Raw genomic sequence first — 13,989 nt, 5'->3', positions numbered from 1 at the left:
TGATGATAGCAAAATGGAGGGCTATGTGGGAGAGGAGAGTTAGGTTAATCTTGGAGTAGGTGAAAAAGTCAACAAAGCATCATGGGACAAAGGGCTGTACTGAGCTGAAAATAGTTGTGAAAAGGCAGAGGGGAGGGCAAGTACTGGGAATAATGAAATTAATTTCCGGATGAGCAGAAAGCTACATTAATGCAGGTATCAACACACTGGAAAAGGACCAAAGGCTAAAACAGATTGGTAAAAACAAATGCAGGTGGAGGAACTGGGTGTTGAAGGGATGCAGAGTTACTGATCTACAGCGACAGAACATTCAGCAAAGTAGGGACAGGTTGAAACAAGGGGTCTAGCGGATACTGGAATGCAGAGCGGCTCTGTGGGGTTGGAGCACGAACTGGAGGCTGTGAAAAAAATAGCCTGGGAGATCAGACTTGTATAGTCTGGGAGAAGATTACTATTTACTGGCTTAAAACATGGAAATTTTTAGCACTGACCACTTGGTCTACTTATGGGCCACTTCTGTATTTCTGACATTATACCTGGAATAGCTTAAAAGTGGTTAGATAGTGTTAATTCTATACCAGATCAGTTTTTAATGTACAGCACAACACTGCAATGCCACAAGGGAGTGTCTCGCCTTCTGCCCTAACATTTATATTACACTAGCTTCATGTTAACTGTACAAGTCTTCTTGTTCAGAGGACAAGATTGATGGCTCTTTGTCCCCTGCTCTTGTCGGGGTTTTCAAAGATTTTAAAAAACAGACAGAAATGAGGTTCACTGGTGGGTTTATTTATAGAAAACTGGATTGTGGAATGTAATTTGTGGTTATCGAGTGAATAACCAACAAGGGCTTGTGACCCTCCACCGTTTAACATCACAGCTACACAAACACAGACATTCATTATCACAGTCTATTACACTGGCACCGTCAAAAGCTGCTGGCTTCATTAAGGCAATATTTTGTGGAGAATTCCCAGTGGAAAGTAAAAGATCAGCGTGGCACTTGCAGAGACTGGGACACAAGTAGCTAACCTCTAGGTACGACAGACAACGGGTTACAGAGGACAGGCCAACTTCGGGCAGCAACTCTGCTATGCTGGTGATCAACAGAAGCACCAGTCAGCACCTTGGATCCACTGGGTTGCAGTCACCACAATACTGGCATCTTGGGGGTTTGAGGAAAAATTATTCACTCCTCTCAGAATCGCTACACAGAGCTGACATCTGATTCTGGGCATCTGAGTGAAGTACTGGGTCAGGAAGAGTTTATTCACTAAATTGGTTTAATTACCAGGCTGGGGATTGAAATCTGATCCTACGGAGGGGAATAGACTGAAGATGTCCACTCTTGGTGGACATTTCAAGAGTTTGGGCACAAACTGAGCTTGTTGAATCTATTCTGGGTGGAGGGAAACAGTAACTCAAGGCCCTGTAACCTTTGGAGGATTGCTCTTTTCCACTTTTGGGCCACTTGCATTCTGCTCTTCCCGCTCTATCTTCTTAGTGGATACGATGGTCTCTTCGATGATTTCCTCATAAGCCTCTGCTTTTTGTTTAGAGGATTTCTCTGGTGCTTTGTTCTGCACCTCCTGTGTTTTCTTAAGTGCACCAGTAGAGGTGGTGGTGCTGGTGGTGGTCTTGGAAATGGAAGTGAAACGTGGCTGGACTGGGGGCAGGAGGCTTGGATTGTTGGGGAGAGAGATGCTGGCAAAGTTGGTGCTGAGTCTGGTCTCCTCTCCCTCCAGCAGCTTCCTGTAGAACAAACAAACATCTGTCACAAAAAGATTTAAGTTTCCACAATCCTTGTTGCCAGTGGTGACTAATCCCCTTATCAGTGAGAGAGTGGACAGAAGAAACCCAGACTCACCACTTCCTTCTGTCAGAACCCTGACATGTCCTTGATGAGCAGCATTTCAAACAGACAAGTGAGCACTGCCTAGTGTGTGCCATCCCCACTCATGATACCAACAAGTACATTGCTAGGGCTACCACACCCAGTAATGCAGCAGAAAGGGTTTGGCTGCTCAGAGGGAGACCACACCCACCTGACACTCATGTCGGGTATAAGCAGGCAATCATTTTAGTTCATTCTGTTCTGGAAGGAGTTTTCACAAAGAGCCACGATGCTGCTGTGTCTTCCAGCTCAACATGTTGGCTTATTCAGACACAAGACACATAAAATTGGAGTCCACTGGTTTGTTGTGGTCAGACATTTCTGAAAGATTCAACAGCTCTACTCAGGCTTGCTCTTTGATAAGTAATTTTACTTATGGAGATCGGGGAGAGAACACACTTGTCTGTACAGATAGAGGCAGTGATTGATTATTTAAACAAGGCAGTCCTGACTCTAGGTTCCACACCTAAAGTCCCCTTCCTCACTCCGTAGGAGGTGAACGCGTGCAAGAGGGTTGCAATTCAGACTCTTACCTGTAAGCAGCAATCTCTATGTCCAGGGCCATTTTCACATTGAGGAGGTCCTGATACTCCCTGAGGTGACGAGCCATTTCAGACTTTGTGTTCCTCAGCTCATCCTCCATCTGGTTGATCGTATCCTGGCAGAGAACATGGAGAATTTTCAAACTAACATTTCTGTTGTCAGTAATTTGTGACAGAACAATTTAGCTGCAAATGTGACAAAGTCAGCAACTCAATGGAATGGAATTAGGAGTTGGTCACTTTCCCTCCACAACTCAATGGCCAGTTGTAGATGTTACCAAACATGAGGCTGAAGACAGCCAAGACCAGAATGGTGGAGTCAGTGGCAGCCTCGCCAATGGTTTTTAATGGGAACAAGATAGATCCCAGATCCGTCACCTCTCCATCATCCGATAACAACCCCAAAGGCAATGCACCATAATTCAAAATTCCACATTTGAATTCCTCATCAGGCATCGGAGCAGAATTAGGCCATTCGGTCCATCAAGTTTGCTCTAGCCTTTCCATCATGGCTGATCATTATCCTAGTGTGTGACCTCTTCAATCAGCTATTTTACGTTAGTTCCACCCTGGCAAACAGGTGGAAAATATCCTCAGCACCTAGTCCCTGTAAACAACTGTTTCCCTCTTTTACAATGTGATTAGATGGATAACAACTTCAAAGTTACCACCTGGTGTCAGGACAACAAAAAGCAAACCCCCGAACAGCCTGTTAAACTCCGAAGAAAAACCACCTCGAGCGGGGGTTCCCAACGTGGGGTCCAGGACCCTTCGGTTGATGGAAGGGTCCATGGCATAAAAAAATATTGGCAACCCCCTTGACCTAGAGGAAAGAGTATTTCATCAATTTCCAAATATTTCCGTCACTCAAGATGATCAATCTCAACCTCAAGCGGCTCAGTTCTCCGGCTGTTGCTTGCCTTCCTGCACCCAAAACTAATCAGTCTAGAATGGCGAGCAGGGGAACAAAGGGAACACGTTAAACTCAAGCTTCAATTTCCAACAAATCATGCCAACGTTTAACTGTGTGAAATCAAACACTGCTGCCAATATATTTACAACTTGAAAGTTTTTGTTTTAAGCAGTGCATGCCACATGTGCCCAGGGAGTGTGTGATGAGACGGTGCGGAGAAGGTTTCACTCTGTGTCTGACACCCATAGTACGTAATGGGACGGTGTAGAGAGGGTTTCACTCTGTGTCTGACCCCGATAGTCTGTGATGGGACGGTCGGAGGGAGTTTCACTCTATCTGACTCCCATAGTACGTGATGGGACGGTGTGGAGAGGGTTCCACACTGTGTCTGACCCCGATAGTCTGTGATGGGACTGTGCGGAGAGTGTTTCACTCTGTATCTGACTCCCATAGTACGTGATGGGACGGTGTGGAGAGGGTTCCACTCTGTGTCTGACCCCGATAGTCTGTGATGGGACTGTGCGGAGAGTGTTTCACTCTGTATCTGACTCCCATAGTACGTGATGGGACGGTGTGGAGAGGGTTCCACTCCGTGTCTGACCCCGATAGTCTGTAATGAGACAGACGGTGGGAGTTTCACTCAGTGTCTGACGCCAGGAATGTCTGCGGGTGCGTGGATGCCGCTGTTCGCGGTGCTGAAGCCGCCCTCTCCCGGTATAGTACCTGGTAGCCGGCGATCTCAACGCTGTGGCGTTCCTCCATCTCCCGCAGCTGCCGCTCCAAGGACTGGTTGGTGCCGCGTACAGCCTCCATCTCGATTGTGCGGGACTGTAGCTGGCGCCGGTACTCGGTTAGCTCTTCGCGATTGGCGCGCAGCGCCTCACTGCTCTTGGCAGCCGCCTCCGTCATGTCAGCGAACTTGGTCTTGTACCAGTCCTCGGCTGATTGCGTGTTGCGCGCCGCTAGGCTCTCGTACTCAGCGCGGATGTCGCGCAGCGCGGACGTGAGCTCCGGGCGCACCGGCAGCGCATCCACCTCGGTTGGCTGCTGCGCTGCATGGAGCAACGCCCGGAGCTCCTCCACCTCCTCGCCGTGCAGCTTGCGCACGAAGCCCAGCTCCTCCAGCAAGGCCTCCACTCTCTTCTCCAGCTCCAGCCGCGCCAGTGTGGCGCCGTCCACATCCCGCCGCAGCGCCCGCGCCTCCGCCTCCGCCTGACCCCGCAGCCGCTGTTCATCGTCGAGCCGCAGGCGCGTCTGCTGCAGCTCCTGCTCCAGCCCGTCCCGTTCCAGCAGCGCTTGGCAGCGGCCCGAGTTCAGCTCCTCAATCCGGGCGCGCAGTTCGCGCAACTCCTGCTCGTACAGTTCGGCCAGGCGGGACGGCTCGGCCGAGCGCTGCCTCAGGGCCACCAGCTCGGCCTCCAGCGCGCGGTTCTGCTGCTCCAAGCCACGCACCTTCTCGATGTAGACGGCGAAGCGGTCGTTAAGCCCTTGCAGCTGCTCCTTCTCGTTGGTGCGGTTGAGGCGGAACTCGTCGCCCAGCCCCGCGGCGGCCGGCAGCAGCTCCAGCTCGGTGAGCGGCCGGTAGTGACCCCGGGGAACCGACTGCGAGCGGAAGGTGCCGGCGCTGCGAGCTGAGTAGCCGGTGAGACGGCTCCCAGCGCGGGGGCCATCGCCGAAGACGCGGCGATAAGAGGACACGTAGAGGTCGGAGCCCAGGTTCATGGTGACTAAACTCTTCGGCAGCGCGCCGCCGCCTTTATAGCGGAGGGGCGTGCGCACTCGAGCCGGGGAGTGCAGGGGGAACTGGGCGGCTCCTCTTACGCTCCCCCGCCCCTGTATCACCCCTCCGCCGTAGCCCCAGCCCTGCCCCGGCGGATACCACTTCTGCCTCCTTGCCCCTTCTCCTTGGTCGCCACCTGCAGCCGCTGCCCATCGGTCCTCGGCCGGAGACCGCTTCCCCCTTCCCCGGTCACCCATGAAGATGCGCCCGATATGAATATTAATTTTCCCGATTTGAATAATATAATTAACAAGGGTGACACGACGCCCCCATCGCCGCTTCCCCCGGAGGGTTAAATGGGCCGCGGCTTCGGATGGACAGCTGCTCCGTGTCTTGTTTCAGTCCCGGACAGCGACCTTGGTCATTGGGGCCGCAAAGTCTCCAGCGTCAGGTGAGTTCATTGGGAGGACAGGGAAGTGGTGGGTTTGGGTTGGGGTGGTGGGTGGTGGCTTTAGCGCCGGACAGCGATCATGTACAGTTAATGGCCCGTCAGGTAGGGAGTTATACAGGGCACCGGAGCAGTTCAGCACTGGACAGCGACAGTTAGCGACAAGATGGACAGTGGACCAGAGTTAGTTACAGCCGTTTGTATACGGCGCAGGAGCACCGGACAGCGATTAAATCACATCAATAACCAGACTGGAGTGAAACAGTAAAGATGCAGGCGGCGCTGTGAGAGAACTTCAGCGACACGCCGAGGCAATCGGTGTCGGTGAGCAACGCAGACAGACTGACTGAACCGCTGGGTTGCTCCAGACAGAAAAACCTTATGTCACATGGCAAGGAGAACGCAGAGGAACATTTAACATGGCGAAAGAGGTTTTGCGTCGGTCTGAGCAGCCGTGCGCGGTAAAACACATGAAACGGTGATTAGTTAAAAGCAAACGCTTTCGTGAAAAGTCCGTGACATCCATCACCGTACAGTCCTCTACACTTTGTGTTCTCGTTCACTTTCAGACACTTCACTCACTGGCCGTTCCCGGATAACAAGCTCGGTACACCTTGCTTGCCGTGGTGTGTACTTTCGCCTGATGTTACATTTCTTCTAAAATCACTTCTAAATCTAAGAAATTACGTGAAAGCAGCCCCTTGTTGTAAAGGGGTGACTTTATTTTGGGCTGTGCTAACTGACACCCTGTCATTCTAGTCATTAATTAAACAAAATTCATTACTAATCTTTCTGACACCTGGTGCCCCGTATCTCAGGGAGTTGCACGTTTCCAACCTGTGTCCTGAAATTTGATCTGGTCTTCCTGCGTCTCCAGCAGAATTCACGGGAGACCATTGGCCTGCGAGCGGTCTGCGCGTCGCCGATTCAAGCGGCAGACAGACAGCGAGGCCGGAACGGCGCACGGTAAACTGCTCCACTCTGGTTATGAGGAATCAGACAACGGCTTCACTCAACTGGCACACCTCTAAGCTGTCAGAGACGGCGGAAAAGGCCGCGGTTGGAACGACGACCGTCTGAGCGGGTACGGAGAAGGCTTTGGGAAGTGCAACGATGAGAAAAGGTAAATAGTATGAGAATGTACAATGTGTGTTGTGATAGAGAAGAAAGATGAGGTCGGTTACAGCATGTAAGAAGGCCTTTCGGCCCTTTGTGTTCGTGCTGTCCATCTAACACCTGTGCGCAAAAATCCCATTTAGCAGCACTTGGGCGGTAACGTTTTGTACCCGGCAATGTAAACCCTAGTCTGGGTATTTTCTAAATCTTGTGGAAGTATCTGTCTCCATCAGCCACTCGGGCCTCGTTTCAGCTGCTTCCACTCCAAGGAAAACAAACCCAACCTGTCCAGTCTCTCCTTATCCCGGGCAATATCCTGGTAAATCTCAGAATCAAATGTGTATGTAAGATAAATACGTAGTGCAAAGATATCAGAAATAGTGAGGTAGTGTTCATGGGCTAACTGTCCGTTCAGAAATCTGATGGCGGAGGGGAAGGAGCTGTGAAAGGTTGAGTGTGTGTCTTCAGGCTCCAGGTCCCTGGTAGTAGCAACGAGAAGAAGGCACGAACTAGATGTTGGGGCCCCTTAATGATGGATGCCACCTTTTTGATCCCCTCTGCATCCTCTCCAGTGCAACCAGGTCCTTCTATAATATGTGCATCGAACATATCTTATAGTCAATCGATATCTCACAAAGCTTCACCTCTCCACCAAATGAACCTGAGAATGAAGGCAAGTGTCGACTCTGCTGCCACCTTCTGGCATCCTTGGACTTGTACACCAAGGCCCACCTGTTCCACAACCTTTCCGAAGACCCTCAGCGTGTCGTTCAAAAGTGCATCATTTCACATTAACAATCGGTTCCATCTGCCCAGCTTGCCCACTGACCATCGCCATCCTCCTCAAGGACTCCAGGTCCGCATCCACCGAATTACATAGTATTATTGAAAGGAATTTTTACAATTAGACAGCATCTTCCCGTTGCTACCAGAAGGACCTTTTATTTCCATAATAAATCTCAACGTGTGGACTCGGCACTCTAGATCCCGGTGTCTCAGCCGTCGGACTGGGATCCATCAAACATGTAGACTCACTGCTCCCGAGCTTGGACTCTCAGTCCTCCAACTGGGATCGATCAGGGGCTCACGGGATAGCTGGTCATAATCACACACACCCTGCCTTACTGCCTTGCCCATTTTGTGCCATAAACTGAGAGGGTCACAGAGGGTCATCATGGGACAACCATTCGGCCTAACTTTTTTTATACTGACTAAGTTACCTAACTGAGTTGGTCCCACATCTGCATTTGGCCCAGATCCTTCTAAACCTTTCCTGACCACGTATCTGTCTACCATCTTTTAAAACCGTCTAAACAACTTTTAAAAGTTGTAACTGTATCTGTATCGACTACTTCCCCGGCATCTGTTTCCATCCTCTGTGTAAAAATAAAACCCCGCCCTTCAGAACCCATTTATATCTTTCCCCTCTTGCCTTAAAACTATGGTCTCTAGTGTTAGAGCCCCTATCCGTGGGGGAAAAAAACCGTGAGCGTGAAATCATGTTTCAGGACGTGACAATCTCCAGGAGGCTTCACAAGTGACCATCAGTACCCATTGGAGTTCCTGCACCGCCCCAACACAATCCCACTACAGCCTGCATGTAAGCAGGCATATTCCCATCTGTGGCCCCAGCGTTAACATAGCAGGGAACAGCTCCAGCACAGGCAAAGAACAGCTCCCACACAGTTCCAACGTTTACCTGTACACAGCCCAGCTTCGGCGACCCTACACCTAAAGTGCGGAGGGAGCTTGGACTCATCCCCACAAGGAACAATTGGGAGTGAATAGTCTTGATGGATGAGAGCTGGGTGGCAAGCGGTGTATAGGAAAAGCTGAACAGGAGAGGGAGGGGAAACAGAGATCAAGCTGATGGACTTGGATGAGCGGGCGTGAGGAGGCTGAGGGGGGGGGCACAAATGCCAGCATGGTCTGTGGGCTTAATGGCCTGCGTCACCTTAGGCAGAGCCACTTATAAACCACTCCAGAGGGAGGGAGTGCGTGATCTGTACCTCATCCCGAGCTGTTAATCTTGTACCATTTCGTTGCACTCGGCACCATCAGAGGGCGAGGACCCAAACTCACAGTACTCCAGCTGTCTGACTGGGGTCAGCTCGGGTTGGTTTGGAGGGTCGAGCGTACCCATGACCTGGCAGGCTGCTTTACTGTTGGGTCTGCGACGCGATCCAGACATCAGGCGTGGGCCACTCCCGGTGCCGGGCAGCTGAGGTGGGCATAGTCCCTCCCAATCTGGTCCAACAACTTCCATCTAATCGACACCGTCCTCCTCTCCCCGGTCCCTAGTTATCTCTCCCTCTCCCGAACCCCTGCGTTACCCAGCCTTCCTCTCACCGACCCAAGTTACCCCCGCCCCCCGTGACAGACATCATGCTCAGCTCCTGCATCTCCCCGCCACCTATCTGCTCCTTAGCGCTGCTCTCAGACCTCGAACTCTCCGCCTTCTGCAAAACAGGAACCTGGATAAAGAGGAGACTGTTCGGCCCCTCATCCTGCTGCACCGTTTGTGGAGATCAGCACTGACGCCGACACGTCCAGAAACCTCGCCAGGTCTAAGAATGAACTCAGTGATGGAGCCTCCACTGTCCTTGAGCAGAGAATTTCTGCTCGAGGCTTCGGTGACGGTCACCTCCGGCACTAAACTCACTAAAGTCACTAAATGGGTGACTTCAATCTACATGTAGACTGGGTGAACCAAATTGGTAAAGGTGCTGAGGAAGAGGATTTCTTGGAATGTATGCGGGATGGTTTTTTGAACCAACATGTCGAGGAACCGACTAGAGAGCAGGCTATTCTGGACTGGGTTTTGAGCAATGAGGAAGGGTTAATTAGCGATCTTGTCGTGAGAGGCCCCTTGGGTAAGAGTGACCATAATATGGTGGAATTCTTCATTAACATGGAGAGTGACATAGTTAATTCAGAAACAAAGGTTCTGAACTTAAAGAGGGGTAACTTTGAAGGTATGAGACGTGAATTAGCTAAGATAGACTGGCAAATGACACTTAAAGGATTGACGGTGGATATGCAATGGCAAGCATTTAAAGGTTGCATGGATGAACTACAACAATTGTTCATCCCAGTTTGGCAAAAGAATAAATCAAGGAAGGTAGTGCACCTGTGGCTGACAAGAGAAATTAGGGATAGTATCAATTCCAAAGAAGTAGCATACAAATTAGCCAGAGAAAGTGGCTCACCTGAGGACTGGGAGAAATTCAGAGTTCAGCAGAGGAGGACAAAGGGCTTAATTAGGAAGGGGAAAAAAGATTATGAGAGAAAACTGGCAGAGAACATAAAAATGGACTGTAAAAGCTTTTATAGATATGTAAAAAGGAAAAGACTGATAAAGACAAATGTAGGTCCCCTGCAGACAGAAACAGGTGAATTGATTATGGGGAGCAAGGACATGGCAGACCAATTGAATAATTACTTTGGTTCTGTCTTCACTAAGGAGGACATAAATAATCTTCCAGAAGTAGTAAGGGACAGAGGGTCCAGTGAGATGGAGGAACTAAGTGAAATACATGTTAGTAGGGAAGTGGTGTTAGGTAAATTGAAGGGATTGAAGGCAGATAAATCCCCAGGGCCAGATGGTCTGCATCCCAGAGTGCTTAAGGAAGTAGCCCAAGAAATAGTGGATGCATTAGTGATAATTTTTCAAAACTCGTTAGATTCTGGACTAGTTCCTGAGGATTGGAGGGTGGCTAATGTAACCCCACTTTTTAAAAAAGGAGGAAGAGAGAAACCGGGGAATTATAGGCTGGTTAGCCTAACGTCGGTGGTGGGGAAACTGCTGGAGTCAGTTATCAAGGATGTGATAATAGCACATTTGGAAAGCGGTGAAATGATCGGAAAAGTCAGCATGGATTTGTGAAAGGAAAATCATGTCTGACGAATCTCATAGAATTTTTTGAGGATGTAACTAGTAGAGTGGATAGGGGAGAACCAGTGGATGTGGTATATTTGGATTTTCAAAAGGCTTTTGACAAGGTCCCACACAGGAGATTAGCGTGCAAACTTAAAGCACACGGTATTGGGGGTAAGGTATTGGTGTGGGTGGAGAATTGGTTAGCAGACAGGAAGCAAAGAGTGGGAATAAATGGGACCTTTTCAGAATGGCAGGCGATGACTAGTGGGGTACCGCAAGGCTCAGTGCTGGGGCCCCAGTTGTTTACAATATATATTAATGACTTGGATGAGGGAATTAAATGCAGCATCTCCAAGTTTGCGGATGACACGAAGCTGGGTGGCAGTGTTAGCAGTGAGGAGGATGCTAAGAGGATGCAGGGTGACTTGGATAGGTTGGGTGAGTGGGCAAACTCATGGCAGATGCAATTCAATGTGGATAAATGTGAAGTTATCCACTTTGGTGGCAAAAATAGGAAAACAGATTATTATCTGAATGGTGGCCGATTAGGAAAAGGGGAGGTGCACCGAGACCTGGGTGTCATTATACACCAGTCATTGAAAGTGGGCATGCAGGTACAGCAGGCGGTGAAAAAGGCGAATGGTATGCTGGCATTTATAGCGAGAGGATTCGAGTACAGGAGCAGGGAGGTACTACTGCAGTTGTACAAGGCCTTGGTGAGACCACACCTGGAGTATTGTGCGCAGTTTTGGTCCCCTAATCTGAGGAAAGACATCTTTGCCATAGAGGGAGTACAAAGAAGGTTCACCAGATTGATTCCTGGGATGGCAGGTCTTTCATATGAAGAAAGACTGGATGAACTGGGCTTGTACTCGTTGGAATTTAGAAGATTGAGGGGGGATCTGATTGAAACGTATAAGATCCTAAAGGGATTGGACAGGCTAGATGCAGGAAGATTGTTCCCGATGTTGGGGAGGTCCAGAACGAGGGGTCACAGTTTGAGGATAGAGGGGAAGCCTTTTAGGACCGAGATTAGGAAAAACTTCTTCACACAGAGAGTGGTGAATCTGTGGAATTCTCTGCCACAGCAAACTGTTGAGGCCAGTTCATTGGCTATGTTTAAGAGGGAGTTAGATATGGCCCTTGTGGCTACAGGGGTCAGGGGGTATGGAGGGAAGGCTGGGTTCTGAGTTGGATGATCAGCCATGATCATAATAAATGGCGGTGCAGGCTCGAAGGGCCGAATGGCCTACTCCTGCACCTATTTTCTATGTTTCTATGTTTCTATGTAAACTTCCCCACAAGGGAGGAACCCTCCGTGGACCAGTGTCGGGCTCTGCAAAGATGTCGCGGTGAGGCCGCTCAAAGCTCCAGTGATACAGAGACACAGACCTTATCTATAAATACACACCCCATACACAACCTACCACCCGGGAACCCGGCACTGACCGCCCTCCGTGGCAAGTGTATCTTTCCTAGAGAGAACCAAAATTGTACACAATGCGTCTGGTATGGTCTCACTAAGGTCCTGTCTAGTTGCAGGAAGACTACTTACGTCCTGTGTCAGACCTTCTTAGAGTTCAAGCCCACACAACTTCCGCTTTGGGCGATGGGTGTCAGTGACCTTAAGCTCTCTAAACACCAACACCATGCAGTCTCTCAGCACTTAAAAAGTACACAGCTTTTCTGTAATGTGCTTCCAAGTAGATAACGGCACATTTTCCGCTGTCAGGCAGAGGCAGGATCCCTCTATCCATGAATTAAACAGCGGCAACTTGCATTAACAGGGTGTTGGAGTTTACAGTCTACACCTGTTTCTACCTCCTGTCTCGTCTGATTATCTCCTGCTTCTCTCTATCCCGATATTCTCCACCTCACGGTAACTCGAGTGTGTCCCGGCCTCTCTCTGTATCTTTATCTCTCTGTCTTTCACTTTCTCTCTCTCTCTCCCTCTCTTTCCCTCTCTTTGTCTCTCACTTTCCCTAGTTTTCTGGCGTATCTGATGTTCAGTCTCCAGTACGAGCTGTAGTTCAAGAAACTTAACCATTGACGCAGTGACGTGCGCTCCGCGCCGCTGCCACCAGAGGGGAGCAGAGCTCCATAGATCTGCCACATCCCGGTGTGACGGCCAATTTCTCGCGGTGCTCTTCGCTTCTGGGGCGGTGGGGTTATCCGGGCAGGGTCACGTTTTGGGGCCTGGGTTAGGGCTAGGGTCTTAGGTTCGGATTTGGGAACTATTAACTTTCTGTAAGCGAAGGATGTACCGTTATCCACTGCCTCAGTCCCGGGTCAAGGGCAGTCACGTTTGATTGTTGCCATTGGTTGATTATCGTCACACGTACCGGGATACAGTGAAAGGCTCGTTACACTGTTCCTGCAGATCAAATCATTACTTAGTGCATTGAGGTAGAGAAAAGTAAAACAAGAACAATGCAGAAAAGCTACCGGAAAAGTGCAGTGCAGGAAAACGATGAAGTGCAAGATCATAACGAGGCCAAGGTCCACCTTATGGTACAAGAGTCTGATATGCAGCGGGATAGAAGCTGTCCTTGAGCCTGCTGGTACATGTTTTCAGGCTTTTGTATCTTCTGCCTGATGGGAGCGGGGTCAAGAGGGGAATATCATGGTGGTTGGGGTCTTTACCAGGGCAGCGAGAGATGTAGACCGAATCCATGGGTTTTTTTTTGGGGGGGGGGGGGTTGAGATGTCCTGAGCTGTGTCCACAACCTTGCAGTTTCTGGTGATCATGGGCAGGTCGATTGCCATTCCAAACCGCGATGCATCTGGTTAGGTGCATCGATAAAAACTGGTGAGGGACGACTTTCACCTTGTTTCTCTTATTTATATTTTTCTCGTTTTATTTGGCAACGTAGGAGGAGGCCGTTTGGCCCATCAAGTCAATGTCGGCTCTCGGAGGATTCCCTTCTGTCCCATTTCCCTGCCCGAGGGTAATTAACCCCTACCTCGCCTCACCAGCTTTGGGGAAACCCAGGCGGCCCTGGCTCCAGACCAGTCTGCAGGTTAACTTGGAGGCTGGGTGAGCGGTGGCGTGGTGGCAGCATCAGGCTTGGAGTCCGTGTCACTACCCCTCTGACAGACAGACTGAAAAACATTCTGCCAGACTATAAGCAGGCCTCGTTTACGGTGGGTACCCAAATGATACAGGTCGGGGGTGTCTCATCACCTCACAGATGGATTACTGTTCTGCCAGATCGGAGACCTCCATAAGATCTGGAGCAAAATCGGACCATTCGGCCCGTCGACTCTGCTCTACCAGTCCACCATGTCTCATTTATTATCCGTCTCAACCCCATTTTCCTGTCTTCTCCCTCTAACATTTGATGCCGGAGGTCATCAACAACCACTCAACTTCCGCTTTAAATATACCCACGGACTTGGCCTCCGCAGCTGTCTGTTCATCAGGATCTACACAGAGGTGGCAAGATTCAGCAGAGAGTGCCCCTGTGGTCAGCAGT

General features: G+C 50.0%; 1 protein-coding gene across 1 annotated transcript; it reads right to left on the bottom strand.

Annotated features, from left to right (window-relative positions):
- Nucleotides 1-774: 774 nt before the first annotated feature.
- On the bottom strand, nt 775-5,446 carry LOC134358867 (alpha-internexin-like). Its single transcript, XM_063071445.1, has 3 exons — nt 4,073-5,446; nt 2,428-2,552; nt 775-1,752 (listed from the first exon to the last, which is right to left on the bottom strand). Exons 1-3 carry the CDS (start codon nt 5,324-5,326, stop codon nt 1,422-1,424), a joined length of 1,710 nt encoding a protein of 569 aa, XP_062927515.1. The 5' UTR covers nt 5,327-5,446; the 3' UTR covers nt 775-1,421.
- Nucleotides 5,447-13,989: the final 8,543 nt, after the last annotated feature.

Source organism: Mobula hypostoma, chromosome 19 (genome assembly GCF_963921235.1).
Source record: "Mobula hypostoma chromosome 19, sMobHyp1.1, whole genome shotgun sequence".
Lineage (NCBI taxonomy): Eukaryota > Metazoa > Chordata > Chondrichthyes > Myliobatiformes > Myliobatidae > Mobula > Mobula hypostoma.
The sequence above is the reverse complement of the archived record's forward strand: the minus strand, read 5'-3'. Positions and strand labels throughout refer to the sequence as shown.

Coding starts and splice junctions, on each gene's coding strand:
- LOC134358867 (XM_063071445.1), bottom strand. CDS start 5,326: ATGGGTGACCGGGGAAGGGGGAAGCGGTCTCCGGCCGAGGACCGATGG. Junction 2,553..4,072: donor TTGAGATCGCCGGCTACCAG/GTACTATACCGG, acceptor GTTCTCTGCCAG/GATACGATCAACCAGATGGA. Junction 1,753..2,427: donor ATAGAGATTGCTGCTTACAG/GTAAGAGTCTGA, acceptor TTTGTTCTACAG/GAAGCTGCTGGAGGGAGAGG.